At 40.2% G+C, this 19,589-nt stretch overlaps 1 protein-coding gene across 10 annotated transcripts in view; it reads left to right on the plus strand.

Annotated features, from left to right (window-relative positions):
• SGIP1 (SH3GL interacting endocytic adaptor 1) overlaps positions 1-19,589 on the plus strand; it is a 204,947-nt gene that overhangs the window by 130,716 nt on the left and 54,642 nt on the right. For 4 of the 10 annotated variants that reach the window (XM_045802097.2, XM_045802099.2, XM_087865978.1 and 1 more), the window contains 5 exons: positions 421-513; positions 3,117-3,191; positions 5,338-5,829; positions 12,318-12,445; positions 13,389-13,515. In XM_045802097.2, the coding sequence (XP_045658053.1) occupies positions 421-513; positions 3,117-3,191; positions 5,338-5,829; positions 12,318-12,445; positions 13,389-13,515 (915 nt within the window). Of the gene's footprint in view, positions 1-420; positions 514-3,116; positions 3,192-5,337; positions 5,830-12,317; positions 12,446-13,388; positions 13,516-18,687; positions 18,754-19,589 lie in introns of all 10 variants that reach the window. The other 6 variants (XM_045802101.2, XM_045802104.2, XM_045802103.2 and 3 more) reach the window with 2 other exon arrangements.

Consider the following 19,589-nt stretch of genomic DNA (forward strand, 5'->3'; position numbering starts at 1 on the left):
CAGCAAACTTTCCATAAACCAGCTTGAAATGACCATCCATGGGATTAATGCCTGGATCTTCAAATGGGCGCCAGAAATAGAGCTAATACAGGTCCTGACATTCAGAATGTCCTTAAGTGAAGGAAGACAATAGAGATGCTGTAGTTCGAGTGTGTCTATTTAGCTATGTGTGCACACACAAACGCCCACCATCACCACACACACACGCACACGCACACACACGCACACATCCCACTTCCATTTGCATTCTTTGCTTGAAGAGCATGAAAAGCAACACACTTGTAAATTACTTTGCTAGGACTGAGGCAAGAGGGAGATAATTTTGCAAAGCTCAACTTTAAATTAAAATTGTAAGTTCTATAATCCAGAAATGTTTCTTTTTTGAACTCACCCTGGGAAATTTTCTTTTTATGTTTCCAGTTCTTTTAGATCAGCCTGAGATATGGGGTTCAGGCCAACCAATTAATCCAAGCATCGAGTCGCCAAAGTTAACAAGGCCTTTTCCCACTGGAAGTAAGTTATGTGTCTGCTCTGTCTGGAAAAATAAGTGACTCATTTTACTGTCTGTCTGCATAGTGAAATTAGGCAACTTGTAGAAAGTACGTAAGCAACATTTGGACTATATAATATCAAGAAAAGATGTGATTCTAATAGGCTTTAGAGTTAAAGGGGCCTAGGGCAGTTTGTCAAGGCAAGAATAATATAATAAAGTAGAATTATTAACTTTGAATCATAGCGTCTCTTCTGATATCCTATAGGCTCATTCAATCATTCGTTCATTCAATATGGCTATAAAAGAGGGAGAAGCAAAGAAGGTAAAGAAACCTACCATGCTCCAGGTACCGGGCTATCACACAACAAAGAAGTGAACAAATCAGATAGTCTCTGCGAGTCCTATGGGACAAGGAGGATGCATGGGACAGAAAGGACACATTAAGACAAAAGAGGGATAATTGGACAGCAAGAGAAATGATGCTATTTGGTGGGAAGCTGAGACAGGAACTCAGGGAAAACCTGTCTAAAACCAGGGGCTGTGAGCAGTGCTATTCCAGCACACCCGCACTTCCTCCTGAAGATGTTGATAGCCCTGCACATGTAGCAGGTTGAGTTATTTGGCCTGAATGGATTGCTCCTTTTGTTAAGCCACCTGTTTGATAGATTTCTTGAGTTCTCATTTCAGTGGACTTCCCAAAGCATATGTGCTTACAGAAATCGGTCCTTAAAATGCCTGTGGGAGGAAGACCGGGTCTCAGATAAAGGAGTTTGGGTGTGTGGTGGAATGCATGGGGTATTTTCATTTTGTGAAGCTCACATACACACCAATTAATACTTTTCCAGTTCAGAATTCCCAGGGTCCTGCTTTATGAGGCCTAAAAATAATCATTGGAATTAACCAACGGATTCCTGATCAAAGGCCCACGAGGTTGTTTGCTGGAGATATTGCTATAAAACCATGGGATCCAGTCTTTTCAAAGATATTTCCCTCATAAAACAGGATAGGAAAAACCGCATCACCAATAACTATTTTAAACATCTAAACTTTCAAGGATGTGCTTTGAAAGAATTTGAACCCCAGTGGTGTGATTTTGAATGTTTCTCTCTGCTACTGGGAAACAAAGCCAGTGAAAAAGCTCTAACTTCCTTGAAAAGCTTTCTTTAGAAACCTGAGCCATCCAGATTATTCCTAGAAAACCTTTCCTAGATGCCAAGAAAGTACATAAATGAAATGTTTATGTAGATGATGTATTGATTTTAAGACCAATTATCGACATTTTCGAGTTTTCTGAGTTTTATGTGGTGTGGTTACACTTAGCACAGCAGAGACCGTTGTACAATCGATGTGTATTGTATAATTTTGCTCATTTCATGATTGCAGCACAAGTTTGCTATTTTAAATTATTAGGCTCTTATGATATTTTCTGTTTTTGTTGATTATGACTTCAATTTTTGCAGAGAACCTCAGTCAAAAACAGAGCCCTTGATTAACTCTTAAGTTCTATGGAAAAACATGATCCATTTGAGGTGTCGTTTTCAGAAGCTCATAACTAAGATTAGGAGACACGTATTTCTGGGCTTTAGGATGATAGCTGTTAGTCATGCCTGTTGTGTAGAAAGACAGGATGATCTCTAAAATTAAATGAAATCAGGTGGGGGTGGAGTGACAGAAAGGGGCTCTTTGTAGTGCAGGCAAGCAGAGGGTACTGCCAAGCTCTCTCCAGCCAGTGCCCAGCTGACCCACTCTGCTTTTAGGTCATGAAAAATTGGACAACATTCAAGATTCACAAATGAACTTAGTCTGGTTTATGAGATTAGTGTGAACTCTTTGAATCTACCAAGCGTAACCAGTGACAGAAAAACATATATTTAAAGAAAGAATACGTAAAAAAATGTACCTGTTGAAACAGTAATCCCTAACTTTGCCCACAAAATGACAAGTCCAGTTCAGAAGGCTGAATCTCTGGTGGGGCCGTGATACAATACTTTTTCTATCTCAGGGGATTTGGTTCACCATAATTTTTACCAAGGGAATCTGTGTATTCTTTCTTGCCCGCAATCATATTGCTTCAGGCTTTCAAAAATATACTAAAAGTTAAGATGTATAACTTTGAGACATCTTTCCAGACTCAATCCAGACAATGTTATCCTGACTATATTAAAAACTCGTCACCCGAGCCTCCACCAAGACATTCCCATTCCCTTCACCACACTTTGGATTGTGATCCTCTGTTAGCATGATATTCATTCATTTGATCATAAGTTCCTTGAGGACAGAGGCTCCTTTTACTCAGCCCCATGCCCCCAGTTCCTAGTACGATGTGGAACTTTGCCAGTGCTTGAAGTTTGTCAAATAAAGGGATGAATGAATAAAATGATGACATTATTATTGTTATCTGACATCCTTTTGGCAGATTCTTATTATCCTAAAATGGAAGAATCTGAATGGGTCCTGCTTCCATTCCTTAGCCCTGAACTGAGAAAAATTTAGACCATTCATGGTTATAACATTTCCAATAACAGCAATATGAATGAAAGCCCAAAGTCCTGCTTATCTACAGAATATTGTGTAACTTAGGGAGAAAGCGATCCATGATGCTTGGTTTCTCTTGTCTTTGCAGCACCTCCACCACTGCCTCCCAAAAACGTACCAGCCACCCCACCCCGAACAGGCTCCCCGCTCACAGTTGCACCAGGTAAGCTTCAGGTTTTTTTGGTGCTGGGATGATAACAGCAGTCAGCAGTGGCCATGGACCTCAACCTGCCCTGGACGTGTCAGGAGCTGTAGAGACTCAAGCATGAAAATGTTTGCATTCAGTTTTCCTTCCATGACAATTTACTATGCAGACTTATTTTCCAGTATCACTCTCAGGTTTCACAAAAAGGTTCTCTTTCTCAGCTCATTTTTCCTCTGTATCATTTTGTTGAATGAGGGCCACATTTATTTGTGAGATGAAAGAAAAAAAAATCTCAATATCAAAAGTCTTTGTCTAATTGGCATTTCACTTCATTGGATCTCATGTTAATGATTTACGAATTAAAAATCTCAAGGCACAATTTGTATTTTCCCAAGAACCGATCATCTTTTTTCTAGAATTAAAACTGCCTAGTTTACAAAGACATAGAATGGTTCTCAGGATGTGCGACCTCTGGGTAAGCTTGGGGGGGGGGAGGGGGTGGATTTTTTTTTCCCAGGAATCATTTTCATCCCGTGGCAAAAAGCTGTGTAAGGATAATGAAATATGGCAAGGAATTGCCACATGCCTTTAGATTGATCTTTTCTAAGGCACATCTTTACCTTGTATTAAAATCAATATTACATATTCATGCAGTTTGTAATCTACTTGTCCTACTGGGCTAGCAAGTCAAAAGCAGTAATGGCTATATTATGTGTCTGGGCCCTTAGGATATGGTTCTTTATCCCCTTTGGAACTCCATTGCTGCTTTGTCCTTTGCTATTTTTGCAGCCTGGAGTTTGATAGCTACAGAGTAGGTATTTATCAACAAGACCAAGTGCAAGGCATAGTCATTTTTGAAATTTATATTGATTAAAACCCAATGAAGAGTCATCCAGAGCGTCATACGTGGAGGTGTTTGCAAGTTCAGATCATTTTGGCTCCTTGTATTCTCATAAATATATTAGATATAAATAAATCTACCAGTGACATAATTATAAATAGTGTAGGACATGCAAACTGCTACCCCATTATTTGTAGCCTTAGAGCCTTGAAGGTTAATTCTTTTCTAATGTGAAATATGGAAGGACTGGGCCAGTTCTTAGAGCCGATGAGTTATTTCAAGGTAAAGTTGCTTCTTCTCATGCCTTGCCATCATTCAGGGAATGGGTCTAATCCCAATAGCTTCTAATTTCGATAACCTCAGTGTTTAAAAAGTGCACTTGCTCACATTACAGTTGTTTTCAAGCATTTCCTGCCAAGCCGTAGAAGATAGTTTTAAATTTTTTTCTCATGACTGATAAGAATTAAAGAGAAGAGCTGATGCTCATGTTGGAGCAAAACCGAGAACTTTCTGTTTCGTTACTCTAGATAGACGTGTATCACAGCGACACCTGCGATGTTAACAGGTTAGACGGGATGGGAAAAGACATTATAAAGATGTTCTGACAGTTTCCTCCCCGTTAAACGAGTACATGTGTACCAGTTCTGACAAGTAGTAGAGGTCTCCTCAATAACCTGTGTGTGTTGTACGTGGATGTATGTGTGTGTGTGTGTAAACACACGTGTGGGGTATTCCTTTAAATAACCTTTGTACCGTGTTTCTGGTGTATTTAAGGTGAAGGATGTACGGCTTAATTATGATACAATAATTTTTTTAAATGAACAGATATTATTAGTTTCACCAAACATTTTAATATGCTAGAGCAGTCTTTATCAAATATGAGGGTGATTTTCAGCTAGCAGTTATTTTTCTACTGTGCTGTGTGTGGGCTAGACTTGCAGAAGGGACCTCCCTTTTGGAATTGCAATTCCAGAGCCTGAACTCTGTGAACCTTTTCAAAGTGCAGCCTTTTCAAAGTGATCACCCTTTGCACTCTTGTGAGCCGCCTTTGAGAGCAGTAGCACGCTCGGCACTTTCAATGGTGGTAAAAATAGCTACCTGGGGTCACCCAGCAGAAAGGGTAAAGTAACAGCATAAAAAGACGATGCTCACCTTACGGCGGCAGGGAACGCTCCCTTCCCCTTGAGCTCCGACCCAGTTATTTTTACACCTCACAGGGCAATCTGTGTACTATTCTTTGCCTCACCCCTCCCGCCCCCCCACCCCATACAAATAATATTCACCGAGTCAATTAAAGTTAAAAATCAACTACTTTAACCACAGGAAATGGCCAGTCAGCCACAGAGGTCAAAATTGAAAAACTACCATCAATCAATGACTTGGACAGCATTTTTGGCCCAGTGTTATCCCCCAAGTCTGTTGCTGTTAACGCTGAAGAAAAGTGGGTCCATTTTTCTGATACGTCCCCGGAACATGTTACTCCAGAGTTGACTCCAAGGGAAAAGGTGGTGTCCCCACCAGCTGCATCAGACAACCCATCTGACTCCCCAGCTCCGTGCCCCCCGGGCCCTCCAGGCCCCCCAGGACCCTCTGGTCCTCCTCGCAATGTACCATCGCCGCTCGATTTAGAAGAAGTCCAGAAGAAAATCGCTGAGCAGACCTTCATTAAAGATGATTACTTAGAAACAATCTCATCTCCCAAAGATTTTGGGTTGGGACAGAGAGCGACCCCACCTCCCCCACCACCACCCACCTACAGGACTGTGGTTTCATCCCCCGGACCTGGCTCAGGCAGTGGTACGGGGACCACCAGCGGTATGTCTTACTGTTTGAGTGTGCTTCCTGTGGCTGGGAATGGCCGTGGCTGCTGCAGTGTGAGCAACGCCCTCCCCCTGCCTGGCAGTTGGCTTTAGAGCTTCCGCCGTCCCTCCTTCGGTCTGGGTGTTCCGTGGCCCATGGCATGTCCTAGTGCATCGAATGCTAACCGTCATAGTGTGAGTCTGTGATGTGTTCTGCCCTGCACTCCTAGCGCTTCTTGGAGTGCCCTGCCTTCCACCCCGCACTTAGGAAGTGCATATTTTTTAAAGGAAGCTGTTTGCAATTCAGGAAAGGTCTAGAAAGGTAGATTTCATAGCCAGTGAGTTTCATGTTAAGTGTCTAATTTCCCTGTCAGATGCCTGTACAAGAACGTTTTTTAGTTTCTTTTGTTTTCAGCTCTGTTGAGATATTATTGACAAAATTATAAGATATTTAAAGAGCACAATGTGGTGATTTGAGATATACATTTATAGTGAAAGGATTCCTCCCATCGAGTTAATGAACACATCACGTATTTACCTTTGGGGGGCGGTTAGGTAGGAGGAAGGGTGAGAACATTTAAGCTCTACTCTCTCAACAAATTGTAATTATACAATATGGTAATTATACAATATAGTGTTATAGTCGCCATGTTATGCATTAGATCCTCAGACTGTATTCATCTTATAACTGAACGTTTATATAGTTTTTTCCCCAAGAGTCCTAATTTTGGTAGGTAGGTCAATGTGTTCTTTCTTCTTCTACTCTTTTTCTTTTTCCTTTCTTTTTTTTTGTAGGGGGAGAACCATGTTAACCCCTCTAATTACTTTAGGAAAAAAGAAGTAGGGTTTGGAAAGGAGATTTTTAGGGGACAGCAAAAACAGTGTACCTTACCGCACCCGCAACGTATCAAGCTGCCACCGAACACAAATTATTCTCTGATTTTATTTTGATAAGCTCACCAGCCTACGATGTCAGCTCTTAGCATGATGACAGGTGATGGAGAAGTCTATCAGAAATGGACATTTGAGACTCTCTGTGCAAATGTTGATATTGAATCTGATATTTTGGTTTGCCTTCTTTGAAGCTTCATTTTATGTTCCCATCCTATAAAAGGATGGCAACCCCTGCCATGCACACCGAAGAAAGATCAAGATTTCCTAATGTATCTTCTTCCATACTTTTTCTTCTACTGGTGCTCACATTTATCTGGCAAGACCCCGCATTGCCTTCCCTCTTGTGCCTGTGGGTCCAGGTTAGGCACCTTCTAAGTGCCATGTGTTTTTGTTTTTAATTTGCTTTGGAAGAGGTGACCAAGTTTATGCTATTTAGATCTAGTGAGAGACAGGAAGGAAAGGCATTTGTCTCCATTCTAATATTTATCATTGCTGCCTCTTTCAATGGAATATTTCAGTGCTTGCTCTGTGTTTGAAAATTCCTGTGCTTTAAGCATCCAATCTGATCAAGGAGAGGACTGGAGGGGCGCCTGGGTGGCTCAGTCTGTTAACTGTCTGCCTTCAGCTCGGGTCATGATCCTGGGGTCCTGGGATCGAGCCCCATGTTGGGCTCCCTATTGGGCTCCCTGTTTATTGGGAGCCCGCTTCTCCCTCTCCTCCCCGCTTGTGCTTTCTCTCTCTCTCTCAAATAAATAAATAAAATATTTTAAAAAAAAAAAAAGGAGAGGGCTGGAGATTCACCTGTACCCCACACAAAATCGATGTTTTATATCACTGCATGTGTCCCAGGTGCTTCGTCCACCAAAAAAGGAAAACTACTCAATATAGAAATAAGTTTGGGGAACGTTATGTTAAGACAAAATCAGCAGGTTTCTTTACCATAGGACCTCTGAGAGACTTTAATTTGCCAATAATAATAGCTATAAGTTTCTTTTCCGGGGTATCATCTTAATCCGTTGTGCACATCATTTCCTTCTTACAACAACCCCATGTAATAAATGCTCTCTTATTTCTCCTATTTTACAGCTGCATTAACTTGGGGAAACTGTGGCTCAGAGATGTCAAGTAATTTCCCCAAGTTTACACAGCTACAGGTGATGGACTTGGGATACTCAGTCATACTCAGGTCTATCTGATTTTGAGCCCGTGTTCTTAACCCCTGTGCTCTTCAGGCACTCTTTTAAGGTTTAGTTACAAAATATCACAAACTTAATTGACCACTGACACCCACCTATCATGCCCTGTGTCATCAACAAGATCACCAACAGTTTTCTCTCAAAACCCACTTCTCTGTGCTGCTCTTGATAATTCTAGAGGGTTAGAGCACCTGTCTTCATTCTCTGTTGCATTTTTAGATCATTTTTGGAATATAAGCCTCCTTACTTATCTGTAAAGGTAATAAAAGGACCCCACTTAAAGCCTTCAGTTCAGATTTCAAACCCAAAGAAGTTGGCTCTCTATTATCAAAGAGGGGACTGTTTCCAGGGTCTTGCATGGTGTTCTCTTCCCAGGCTGAGGTTCTCATCTTCTGATAAGACTTCTAGAGAAATAACTCCCTTGTTCCAGTGGCAGCCTTCTGTGCTTTCCTCAAAATGAACATTCTTAATTGGGGAAAGGGAAGACAGGGCAGATATGTCACTTATCTGTTTCTTCCATCACCTTCCACGAGACTCGGGAAGGCGTTTCGTTGAATTGACCACTGATCTAATGAGTGAAGAAGGGAGCCTTGGCTTTCTTTCTGAGATCTTTGAGAATTTTGTTGTCATCTCTCTGTTCAGCTTCATAAATTATTTGAGATTTTTTTTTTAGGTGTTACCAGTAAAGACTATTGATACTTAATAATTAAGCTGGAAAAAAATGATACTCTGCTGGTAAAAGATTGAATTTCTAAGTGGAAGATTGAAGTGGGTCAATGAAGCTCATGAATAAATAAAACTTTGCACAATTATCTCCTTAATTAAGTCCCAGTTTGTCATTTAATGTTTTATTGATGGAATATAAACCGACTAGCAGAAATGTAAATTTACGATTAAAACAATGAGAGATGGCCTCATGTTTTAAAGATTAACAATGCTTCTCAAGACCTCCTTTTTATAACACTTTGCCTGATGAGACTAGCTTTTCCTGAACATCTCAAACTATATTTAACTGGGTACCATTATGCTCAATTTTAAAATTTCATTCATTTGGTCACTGACCAAGTGTAGACAGTACACACAGCCTTGTGAATCAGTTGAGTTACCCGATGTTGAAAAACAGTTAGAAGTTAAGAATTTGCTCCAAGAACTTTGATTTACTTCTGGCAAAGTTATAAATACCTAGTTTGGCCAGAACTTCGCTTTATTGGAATGCAGATGATAATTCTCTTGGCAAAGGCCATTTCTTCTTTCTTGTGGGTGCTGAGCCAGGGAATGGGAGGGAGAAAGAGTTTTATTGGCCTGCAGAGACCAGGGAAAGAGAGATGTCAATAAAGATAGAATGTTCAGTGCAACACTTTCCAACTTGAGAAACTAAGGCAATATTAGAAGATGTTACATGCACACACATTTATAAACAAATAAGTGTGAGCTAACTGGGATTGACCTAAACAAATATATTTCCTAACTACAAGTCTTTTAGAGTGGCAGAGTCCAAATAGGGAAGCCACCAGCCAACAAAGAGAGATGAAAGCTGAAGCAGTTGCTGTGTAGCTTTCAAGGGGCTACCAAAAAGACTAGGCTAGAACTTCAAGTTGAAGCAGCAAATGGATTGAAAGCATGTCAATGGTTGTCAACTTTATTGAACTCACAAAACTGAAATAACATACAGGTGATTTTTAAAGTTAAACCTGAAACAGTGATGTCCAGTTTTTTTCCAGGCCTGCTCTTGGGAATAAATATTGCTTGTAGAAGAAATGAAAGTGTAATTCCAGATCAAAGAATGAGGACAGAGACGTACAAATAGTCTTCTACACTCTTAGAACACGAAACAATTGTGCAATCTCACAAAATCAGGGGAAGCCTCAGTTCAGTTAAAAAATACCCCTCAGGCCCTGACTACCCTCTGCAAAACCTCAGGGTTCTGTCAAGAGGCTTTTGCTTCTTAAACACTGCCTCAGTGCCTTTCTAACTGCACAACAAATCAAATCCATCCAGTTAGGAAAAAGTGAAAGGAAAAGGGAAACAGTTAACTTGCCACTTTTTTCTTTGCTTTTAGTTGTGTCAGTATGAAAAAGACACAGTCTTTACCATCATCATCAACATCTATTCCTTTTATTTGTGTAGCATTTTATAGTCTACTAAACACTTGATAAGCATTTTCCATTTCGATTGTCACAACTACCTTGTAAGGTAGAAATCTCTCATTTTTTAAAATAAAAAGCTGAGGTTCAAAGACGTTAAGATCCCACAGCTGATAAGAGGCAGGCAGGGCCAGAAGTCAGATCATCTGCTTTTTCATTCAGCTTTTTTCATCGTTCCACACTGCCTTGATGACAAGCCACATATTAACTTTCCCAAGCATTACTGACAGTGGTTTTCAAAACTTTCCCTCTTCAAACATGTAAAAAACAGGTAAGCAGCTGACTTTTTCCTGAGCTTGGTTCAGAAGATGATCTCTTGGAAGTAGACGCACGGATAGGTATTTTGAACCATTCCTGTGGCGTGGTTTTCCAGTGAATCAGAACCTAGACAAAGTCCCATGAAACTTCCTGACAAAGACTTTGTGGTTTCAAGGTTTATTTTCCATCTCTCTGCTGTCACTTCTGTTTCCTGAAAACATCCTGGGTGTCAATCTATTAAGTGAAAAGGGAACTTTGCAGTGGGACCTGTCAAAACATATCTTCTCTTTTTATTCAAGAAAAGATTAGCCAGAGACTAAAAATATTTATGTTGAGAGAGATGTGCAGGAGCTGCTGTTAACAAAAGTAAGAGCAGACTTTAGGTAAAATGTGGGACTTCACAGTCCACTTAATGCTACAAGACGCTGCATTTAAGAGCTTGGACTTTGCAGTTAAATCAACCATCTGAGCTATGGGACCTTGAGCAAGTTACTCAATATCTCTGTGCATTCCTACAAAACCTAGTGTGGGGATAAACTAAAATAATGCATGTCAAGTGCCTGGCATCGATCTTGGCCCAATGAAATAAAAAGTAAAAATACAAGTAAAAAAAGAAAAGTGGTAGAGGTGGAGAGACAGTAGAGATAGGGATGGAGGTGGTAGTAATTTTAATAGGGTTTCACACTAACGAAATTACACTTAGAATAAACAGCACAGAGAAACACAACACCCTCAGTATTTCGGGTCGTATTTAAATAAGGGGAGCAAGGTTTACCCCCAGGGACTGTCATCAGAGGAGAGCAGATTCCAAGAGGCAGGGTTCTGCTGTTCAACTTCAAAGCTCTTTGGGAATCTGAAGATCTGGAGATGGAGCCCAGCATCTTGCTGACCTAGGTTTCTCCAGAGAGCACAGTTTTGTGGCATGTCAGTTGGGAGGAGAGGAGTGGGCAGTTATTTTCCTGAGGTGGGATTTCTTAGAATTCTCTTGGAATGATCTGATAGCTGTGCTTCTAACTAAAGTGACGAAACCTGTGGAGTAGCTGGAGCTTTTCTGAGCAAGCGCTGTTTGGAACGTCAGTCTGAATTTCTTCAGGTTCGGAGTCAAGGAGTTTATTCATGCACCCCAGACATCTGGCTAAGGCTAGACCGACCCCTGAGTCTGGAGACCCTACTGGTGTGCTGATTAGTGTGCATGCCGGCCTCTGTGTGTCTTCTGTGTTTCCCATGTTTGTCATTGACAGCCGGAAAAGTAAATCCAAGAGGCTCTTTTCAAAATCACCACAAAAGCCATCATGGGCCAACTCTACATAAAACAGATTCCGGAGCAGCCTCCTTCAAAACACACAATCCTCTAAATTCAGCGTGATTCTATTATTAAGATTCTAAATGCAAATCGCCTGTGCAACGTCCAGTTCACTTTCTTATATTCTGTCCTTTGCTTACCATCGAGTGTTTGCTTACCTTTATTAAAGTTAGCGCTCATATTTTGAAGCACAGGAAAAAGGATAATTCTCTTACACATGTTTTAAAATATATATATATGTATATGTATATATATCATGTGGAAAGATCATGCACCTTCCTTCAAGGTCTAACCTCTATTTTCATCTCGGACATAAATTCTGAATATGCAAAAACAAGAGCATTTATTATAAGTTTGGTGTGTATGTGGTCAAAATGAAAGGTCCTTACCACCAGACTAAAAACGTCTTCCACCACAGAGAATAATAAAAGGATTTACCTTTCACTGGGTGTCACATGACAACAAAAGGCAACAAGCTTCAGCTTCTGCCATCAACTCTAGTTCAACTGAGTGATTTTTTTTCTTTATTAAAAAAAAAAAAAACACACATACACACTAGATGCTAGAGTGTTGAGTGTACTAATTGCTGGGGTGGAGAAAAGCATCCGGGCCCAGCACTGTACTGGGGGGATGGGGTAGGCAGATTCTGTGATGACGGCTCTTGGCCACGTGTGGTGTCGGCCATTGTTAATACCAGCTTGTTTTTCAGGTGCGTCATCCCCTGCGCGACCCGCCACTCCCTTGGTTCCCTGCAGCAGCACCACCCCTCCACCGCCTCCTCCCCGGCCTCCATCTCGGCCAAAGCTACCTCCAGGAAAACCTGGAGTCGGAGATGTGGTATGTTCCCTTCTGCTACGGCTTGCTCAGAGACTCCTGGTGAGAATGACAAACAGAAGCCAAAATGCCGCAACATAGGCTGCCTCGGTGGCCTCAGATCACTTGTGCAAATGGCCCTGACAGGTGGCGTCTGAAAGGCAGTCCCTGCAGCAGGAGGGTACATTTCAACCCTCCCTCAATCGCCACCATCTTTCAAGTTGAGGTCTAAAATGATAGGAATAGGAGGCTGGGGTGCTCAGTTCTGCCACCGTGGGTTTGAGGCAAATTAAGATAATAATGCTCAATTGCACTAAGTCCTTTAGAAAGAGGGGGTGTTTCCTTTCACTCTATCTGGTTGAGGAAGGCTCCAAGAGAGGGGAAGTCCTGGTTTCCATCCCCTGATGAAGAGAACTTACTGGTGTTAAGCACACCGTGTGAATACAGAGGAGGGTGGTAGCCTGATAAATTTGTTCCAGAAGTTTCTTGCATCGTGTTTAAAGGCTGAAGAGGTGGCAAACATTCTGTGTGAACAATTAAGAGACTTCTGGAAGCGGACCGTTTCTTTGCTATCCACACACAAGAGTCACAAACTGGTGATGTCCATAATAATTGGTTTAACTAGCGCAGTTTTGTATGCTGTATTTAAATATGTTTCAATGGGTATAAGCTCTCACAGGAGGTTACCTGCTTAGTCCCTGAGGGCACGTAGGTTCACAGTCCTAGAACATCACAGATCTCAGCTTCTCTAAGCCTGATGTAACTGCCGAGTGTAGCACAACACGGTTCATGTTTCCATCCACAAGCTCCTGTTAGAGATTGAATCGATTTCAAGATAAAAATGGTGTCACCTATACTCTTCTAAGAACCTGAGTTGTCCTATCCGGGGCTGGAAGATGTTAAAAACATGGAACAAGAGTACTCCAACCTGCGTGTCTAATTTTCTTCTCTTTTCTTCTTCCTGCAGCCCAGACCTTTTAGCCCTCCCATACATTCTTCCAGCCCTCCTCCGATAGCACCCCTTGCCCGAGCTGAAAGTACTTCTTCAATATCGTCCACCAATTCCTTGAGCGCAGCCACCACTCCCACAGTTGGTAAAAATTATCTCCTGTCTTTTAATCTGTTTGTTGTTGTGACTGGCTATTTTTTATGATCTGAAAACCTCAAGGCCCTCTACTTCTGGTTGAAATTGTTTTGCTCTGTGTTCTGCTTCTATCAGCTGACTCTTCTTTTAAAAGCACCTTCTCAGCAAAGGAGGCAGAATGCTTCAACTAAGCAAATAAACAAATAAAAGAACATTAACACCTGTATTTTGCAGGAATTCTCTTACGCTATTCCATACAGAGCTACTCATAAAAGTAAAGAAGAAATCACCAAATAAGGTCCTGTAATTTACATATTATTTCTATAATAAAAATAGTCTCCTTTGAGGAGGAATGTTTATGTAAGTTCCAGTTGTGTACCACATCAGAAATCACAAAATTCAGATCTTTTATTTTCTTACAGCTTTCATTTCTTCATCACTTTTGGTTGTCCTTATGTTGACAGATGGTATAATTGTTGGCATTGTGGGACTTGAGCAAACCTTTTGACATTCTTTTCTAGTGCTTTTCGGTGATGTGTGGTCAGTTTTCCCTGAGAAATAAGTCATTGCTGGCATTTGCAGTAAATGCCTTTGTGCGTCTTTCCTTATGGTGTGAGGAAAGTCAAGAGTTGAGAATGGCTGCTCAGCCGGATGGTTTGCCCAGGTTTAAATGCCTCATTTTGCCTGGAGCATCTTTCCTCTTCCCAAGGCTGATCTCTCTCTACACCTCTTTACCCGTCTTCCATAAGCTGCTGCCTCTCTCATATTTGCATGGTATCTGGGACCTGAGGCTCAGCCCTTCCATTTTTTCCCATTGTCTTCCTTTATTGTCCGAACTCCCCTCCAAGTCTTCCATATTGTAAACTAGCTGGCCCATCCTGCATTGCTTGGGAGAATCATTAACTCAAAGCTAAATAAATCCCTGCTGTTATTTACCAAAGAAGAGCACGCTACAGGGTTGCCCATGTGAGAAGTACTTTGATCAAAGCCTGAAGCTCTTCTGGAGAACTCCCTATTTTCCCAGGGATATAAATGAACATGTACCTCGTAGGGGCCCCAAAGAAAATTTCAACTATATCACGTGTTCTTTTTTTTTTAATCGGACCAGCCCAAGCAATCCTTCAAATTTGGTGAAAATATAGCCAATTTTGTAGGATTCATTAACAGACAGATATTTAACATTATTTGTATAGCCAAGTCTGTTCTTTCTCTGCATCATCCATTGAGGTAATTTGGGGCTTCCTATTTTAAGATGCCTATTATGTCAGTTCTCTCTGGAGTTTTTGGTTCGTTTTTTTCTGTAATGTCCCAACCTTTTTTTTGGACACTCTTTAATACTCCTGATTGCTACAGCCATTTCCCCCACTCTTGCTCGCTTTTTTGTTTTAAACAAAGACAAAACAAAAACATTGTTTTGTTTTATTTGGGGGGTGTTTGTTTTTGGTTTGGTTTTTTCTCAAGATTATTTGTTCCACCTACTCCATGTGATTTTCCTGATTGGTCAGAGACGAAAGTAAGAAGTATAAACTCTCACTCACAGAGCGGAGCTCAAGTGACCTCAGATGACTGTCTCACATAGTCTTTAAACTCATTGAGATTCATAGAGAAAATGACACACACAGAGATTTGGAACCGTGTCCATGTTTTATACAATGCGTTTTTATACTCCTTACCACTGAAATCTCAAATCCTGCCCAGTGACTTTGATTCTTAGCACAACCAGTATGCATTCTTTCAAGAGGAATGCCAGAGGGGGTTAAAAAAAAAAAATACAGCCACCTGAGGGGATACTCACATTGCTTCATTGCTGAGGAGCATTCTGATTTAATTTGTTTGGTTCTGGGTTTTTTTGTTTTTTGTTTTTTGTTTGTTTTTTTGGTTTTCCTCTTCCTCACTCTCTTGTTCTTTACTTCCCGCTGCTGGGAGTCACTTGACAGTCACTTCTCTCTGAAGTAGACGCCTTGTCAGATGGCTGCCCAGCAGCTCCTGTGTGTTGCTGTTTCTCTCTTTTTGGAGAGGATGCGCTTTGGCTGTTCAGCGCCAAGGGGCTGACTATTCATGACTGACTTGGAATGTCAACTTTATGCCGTCAAATGGCTTGCGGGGGATAGAGAATTTCAGCAGCAAATTTTTGAGATCGGTGGCTCAACATTTCCCTCCTACCACACAATATTTTTTGACATTTCCTATGACATCCGAGCCCAAACTGGGGCAAGTGCGGTGGAAACTTTGTACATATTTTTATTTGTACTTGCTTACTGCAAAGTTTAACGTGATTCAAGGACTAAACTTTTAAGAGCAAGTCTAATCTTCCTATGCAACAATTCCTGTAAGAATATGCCCCCAAAACACTTAGTGGACATAAAATCTTGCATGAACGCTATGATTATAAAATCACAAATCTGATGCCACACCTGAAAATGGTACATTCCGTGTGCATCACCACGCTCAAATAATGAAGAACCCCTCTGCAACTGTATGTCACGGAATTTAGGACGCCTTCCGTCAGAAGATACAGTATTATTTTATATATGACTAAGAAAGGGAGGGGAAAACTGCCAAGTAAGCTGAGATGCAGTGCTTTCTTATCACATTAATTTTAAGACCCATTCCAAATCTAGAGATGTTAAAATGTGAAAAAGTGCACATATCAGAATCAATGAAATACAGCACACTCCTTTTGCACTAGTAAGACCTTCACTATTTGATTTTGGGGGGAAAAGCCTATTAATATTATGGGAATAGAGAAAATGTTTAAAATTATTCTAAGAAACAAACTCTTAGACATTTAGAGATAAACAGAGATACCTCTAATTTAAATATCCATTTTTCTTACTTTTTTCTTATCTCTATGGGTAAGAGTCAAGGGGTTTTTTTTAGATGTTTGCAAAATCTTTCTTTGGTACCTCAATGCAGTAAGAATACCATAAAGACAATTTTTCATTGTTAAATGAAAAAATATATATTATTAAATATATTGTTATTTATATTCCTTCACTGTTAATTATGCAATATCAACTGCATCTTTAACATCCTCTCAGAAATCTGAATGAATGAAAAGTAACCATTTGTAGGCACCAAAGGAAGCACTAGGTGGATTTTGATGTTTCCTTTGGTGTAGAACTCCAAGCAAAAGTGATTTATATTCAGTACTGGAATATTAGCTGTCGCATCTAAATCTTACAACATTTTATCCAAGTCTTTGTCTCTTCAGGCTGGGTGGCAATTCCAAATTGGATAAACATTCTTTTAAAAATACTTTTATTGCTGCCAATTACTCTGCACAGAAAAACCTTTAGAGATGGATATTCCTGATCTCAACTAAAAATTCCCAAATTTAATTTTAGTCTTTTTTTTCCTTTCTACTATTTTTTTTTTTTTTTTTTTTGGAAAGACCTGTCTCTAGTTCTGGCTTCCCCATCCCAGATCAATTTGAGGCAATTTCCATGGTTAGTTCCTAAGGAAATTTTTTCTTCTGTACTTAATTTGAGTGTTGTCCTTATTTAAAGCAAGCACAGAGCTATCCAATAATTCATCTTTAAGTTCCCCAATTTAGTTAGGATGTTTTCTTCAAAGCCCTCAATGTCCACAACCACCATAAAAAAATTATGAGCATGTTATTCAGCCCTATGAATTATTCTTTTGTAACTTCAATTCAAAAAACAAATTGGCAGTATTGGAAGCTCATGGGGTTTTTTTGTGTTTGTTTTTTTTTGTTTGTTTGTTTGTCTTTTTTTTGTATGTGAATACTTGCCTTCTATTCTTTTTTTTTTTTTAAGTTTTTTTTTTTTTAACTTTTAACCCCACTATAGTTAACATACAGTGTTATATTAGTTTCAGGTGTACACTATAGTGATCAACAATTCTATACATTACTCAGTGCTCATCATGATGGAGGCTCCTCATTTTAAGGAAATTGTAAATACGAAGTTAGTTCTTCAAAGGAAAGAAATATCCTCCATCATTTCCCACTAACAGGTATGAAAGGGTATTGTAACATTCAGTTACTGCCAATGTAACTGTTTTGCTTCCTATTTTCTGGACAGATTATGGAGTGTCCTTCTTAGTGCCATGTCCTGTTCCTCTCCTATAGATATTTTAGGCATTGCATAACTTGTTCTAGCCACCAAGGAAGCCACTTATATAACAAAAACTGATTGACAGGTGTTATCCTAGAACCTTAAAAATTGACAAAGATGTACTTTTCCTGCTTTACTTCCTAAGTCTAGGAAGCAAGCCAGTAGAATGTTTTTTCCAAGAAACATTATTTACAGAATAATTTTACTACCCTCATCAACTTCCTTATCTTCTCTACATAGTAGGGAGGATTCTCCCTTATGGGTCTTTGTACAGATTTTATTCAGTTTTTTATTTAAGTTGTAATAACACTCTTATGACCTGTGGAATCGAGCATTTTTTTTTTTTTTGATCACATAGAATAGAACTCCAATTACCTGTATTTGTTAGTTGGTGAGGAGGAAGATCATGTGCAAAAGATCTGAAACTGTTGGGGTCCAGAGCAACTGTTGTGATCAATTTACAAAGACATTTGGCCATAGCTGGATACCGTAGCCAAAGATGGAATTACAGTAATGTTGCCCAAAATTAACAGACCATAACTACTAAAGACGGGTGCAAGGCAAACTGAATTTGGGTACTGATGAGTTTGAAATGGGATACTTCATTCAGCGACCTCAGATTTACACTGTTGCTTTTTTACGGTCTTGTTGAAAGCTTACTCCTGCCCACTGGGGCAGGGAGAAGGTATATTCTGAGTGATCCTGTGTCCCAAGAGGTTCTATTGATGGGCATATGTCTGGACACTCGAGAACTGTGTCTGAGTGAAATGCACTCACACAAGTCAATTACTAATGATAGTGCCTTTAACAACTCCCTGAACAGGAGTTGTGGCGTGATTTCTTCCATGGAGCTGACTTCAGCCAAATTCACAGATGTTAAAACCTGGCATTTTAAAATTTTAAATTTTTTCTCATAGAACCATCATAAAACGAGCACATCACTTTTTTTGTACCCTATCATCGTTATCCCAGTGTCTTACGTTTTGTTTCCTTTTTCCATTAATATCATTCCTGTGTTTCAATCAGCGAAGTGTACTTGATTTCATTTGGGATTTGTATTTGTGCTTTTGTTCTCCATTCCTTTATATTTCTTTGGTTCGTAGTGTCAGAAGATGATGTTTTTTATGACAAACTGCCCTCGTTTGAAAGGCGCTGTGAAACGCTGGCAGGTATGGTGCTAGCCGAGTGATCTCTAGATATCTAGCCGTTAAAAATCCAAGCCATTATGCCGTCTGAACGCTATAAACCTCATGGACATGCTAGTCACCTCATGAGTGTCTGGTGCCTCTCAGAAGCACCCTGTCTATTTATTGTTCATCATGGAACTCATGCCACCAATTTTTCTTTTGAAGTGAACATATTAAAAAGCAGCAGGTTGCATGACAGTTTCTCAAAAGGTTTGAAAAAGGTGAGATGCCATTGCTTTGTGAATTTCCAAAGGAAGGAATAATTTAACTGCTCAGAATTACATGTCCGGTGACTGCTTTTTGATTTAAAATATAATAGAACACCGTCAGTAATCTTGTTTTCTCTTTGGTACATAGGTAAAGGGTGTTTGTGTCTGGATGCCTAAGGTGATTCCAGGGGAGGGGACGGAAGATGTGTGAATCTTCCATGAACTTTAAATTGATATGCAATGCTGTTGTCATTTAAAACCTAAGCTAAGTTTGATGTAACCCATAACTCCGAGTTTATCTTTTTGAAAATATAGAAGGGGATGACATTGAAGATGAAATGGATACAGCAATTGCTGAATGACCGTTTGCCCTAACTAGTGCAGTTAAAATATGCTGACGCCCCTGCATGGCCAGGAAGACTTCCGCTCCATGCGCGCAAGCACCGAGTATCAAGCTACCAACAACACGTGCCCATCCCTTTAGGCCTCCATAGCTTTGCTTTTGCTTTCTGTTTCCCGAACTAAAAACAAAAACCAAAACATAGATTGCCAGCCTTCCCTTTTTCCTGCACGCTAATGGCATGCAGTGCCTCCTCCCTCCCCCATAGT

This window comes from Ursus americanus, chromosome 12, assembly GCF_024610735.1.
Source record: "Ursus americanus isolate L20-20 chromosome 12, mUrsAme1.1.p, whole genome shotgun sequence".
In the NCBI taxonomy this organism is placed as follows: Eukaryota; Metazoa; Chordata; class Mammalia; order Carnivora; family Ursidae; genus Ursus; species Ursus americanus.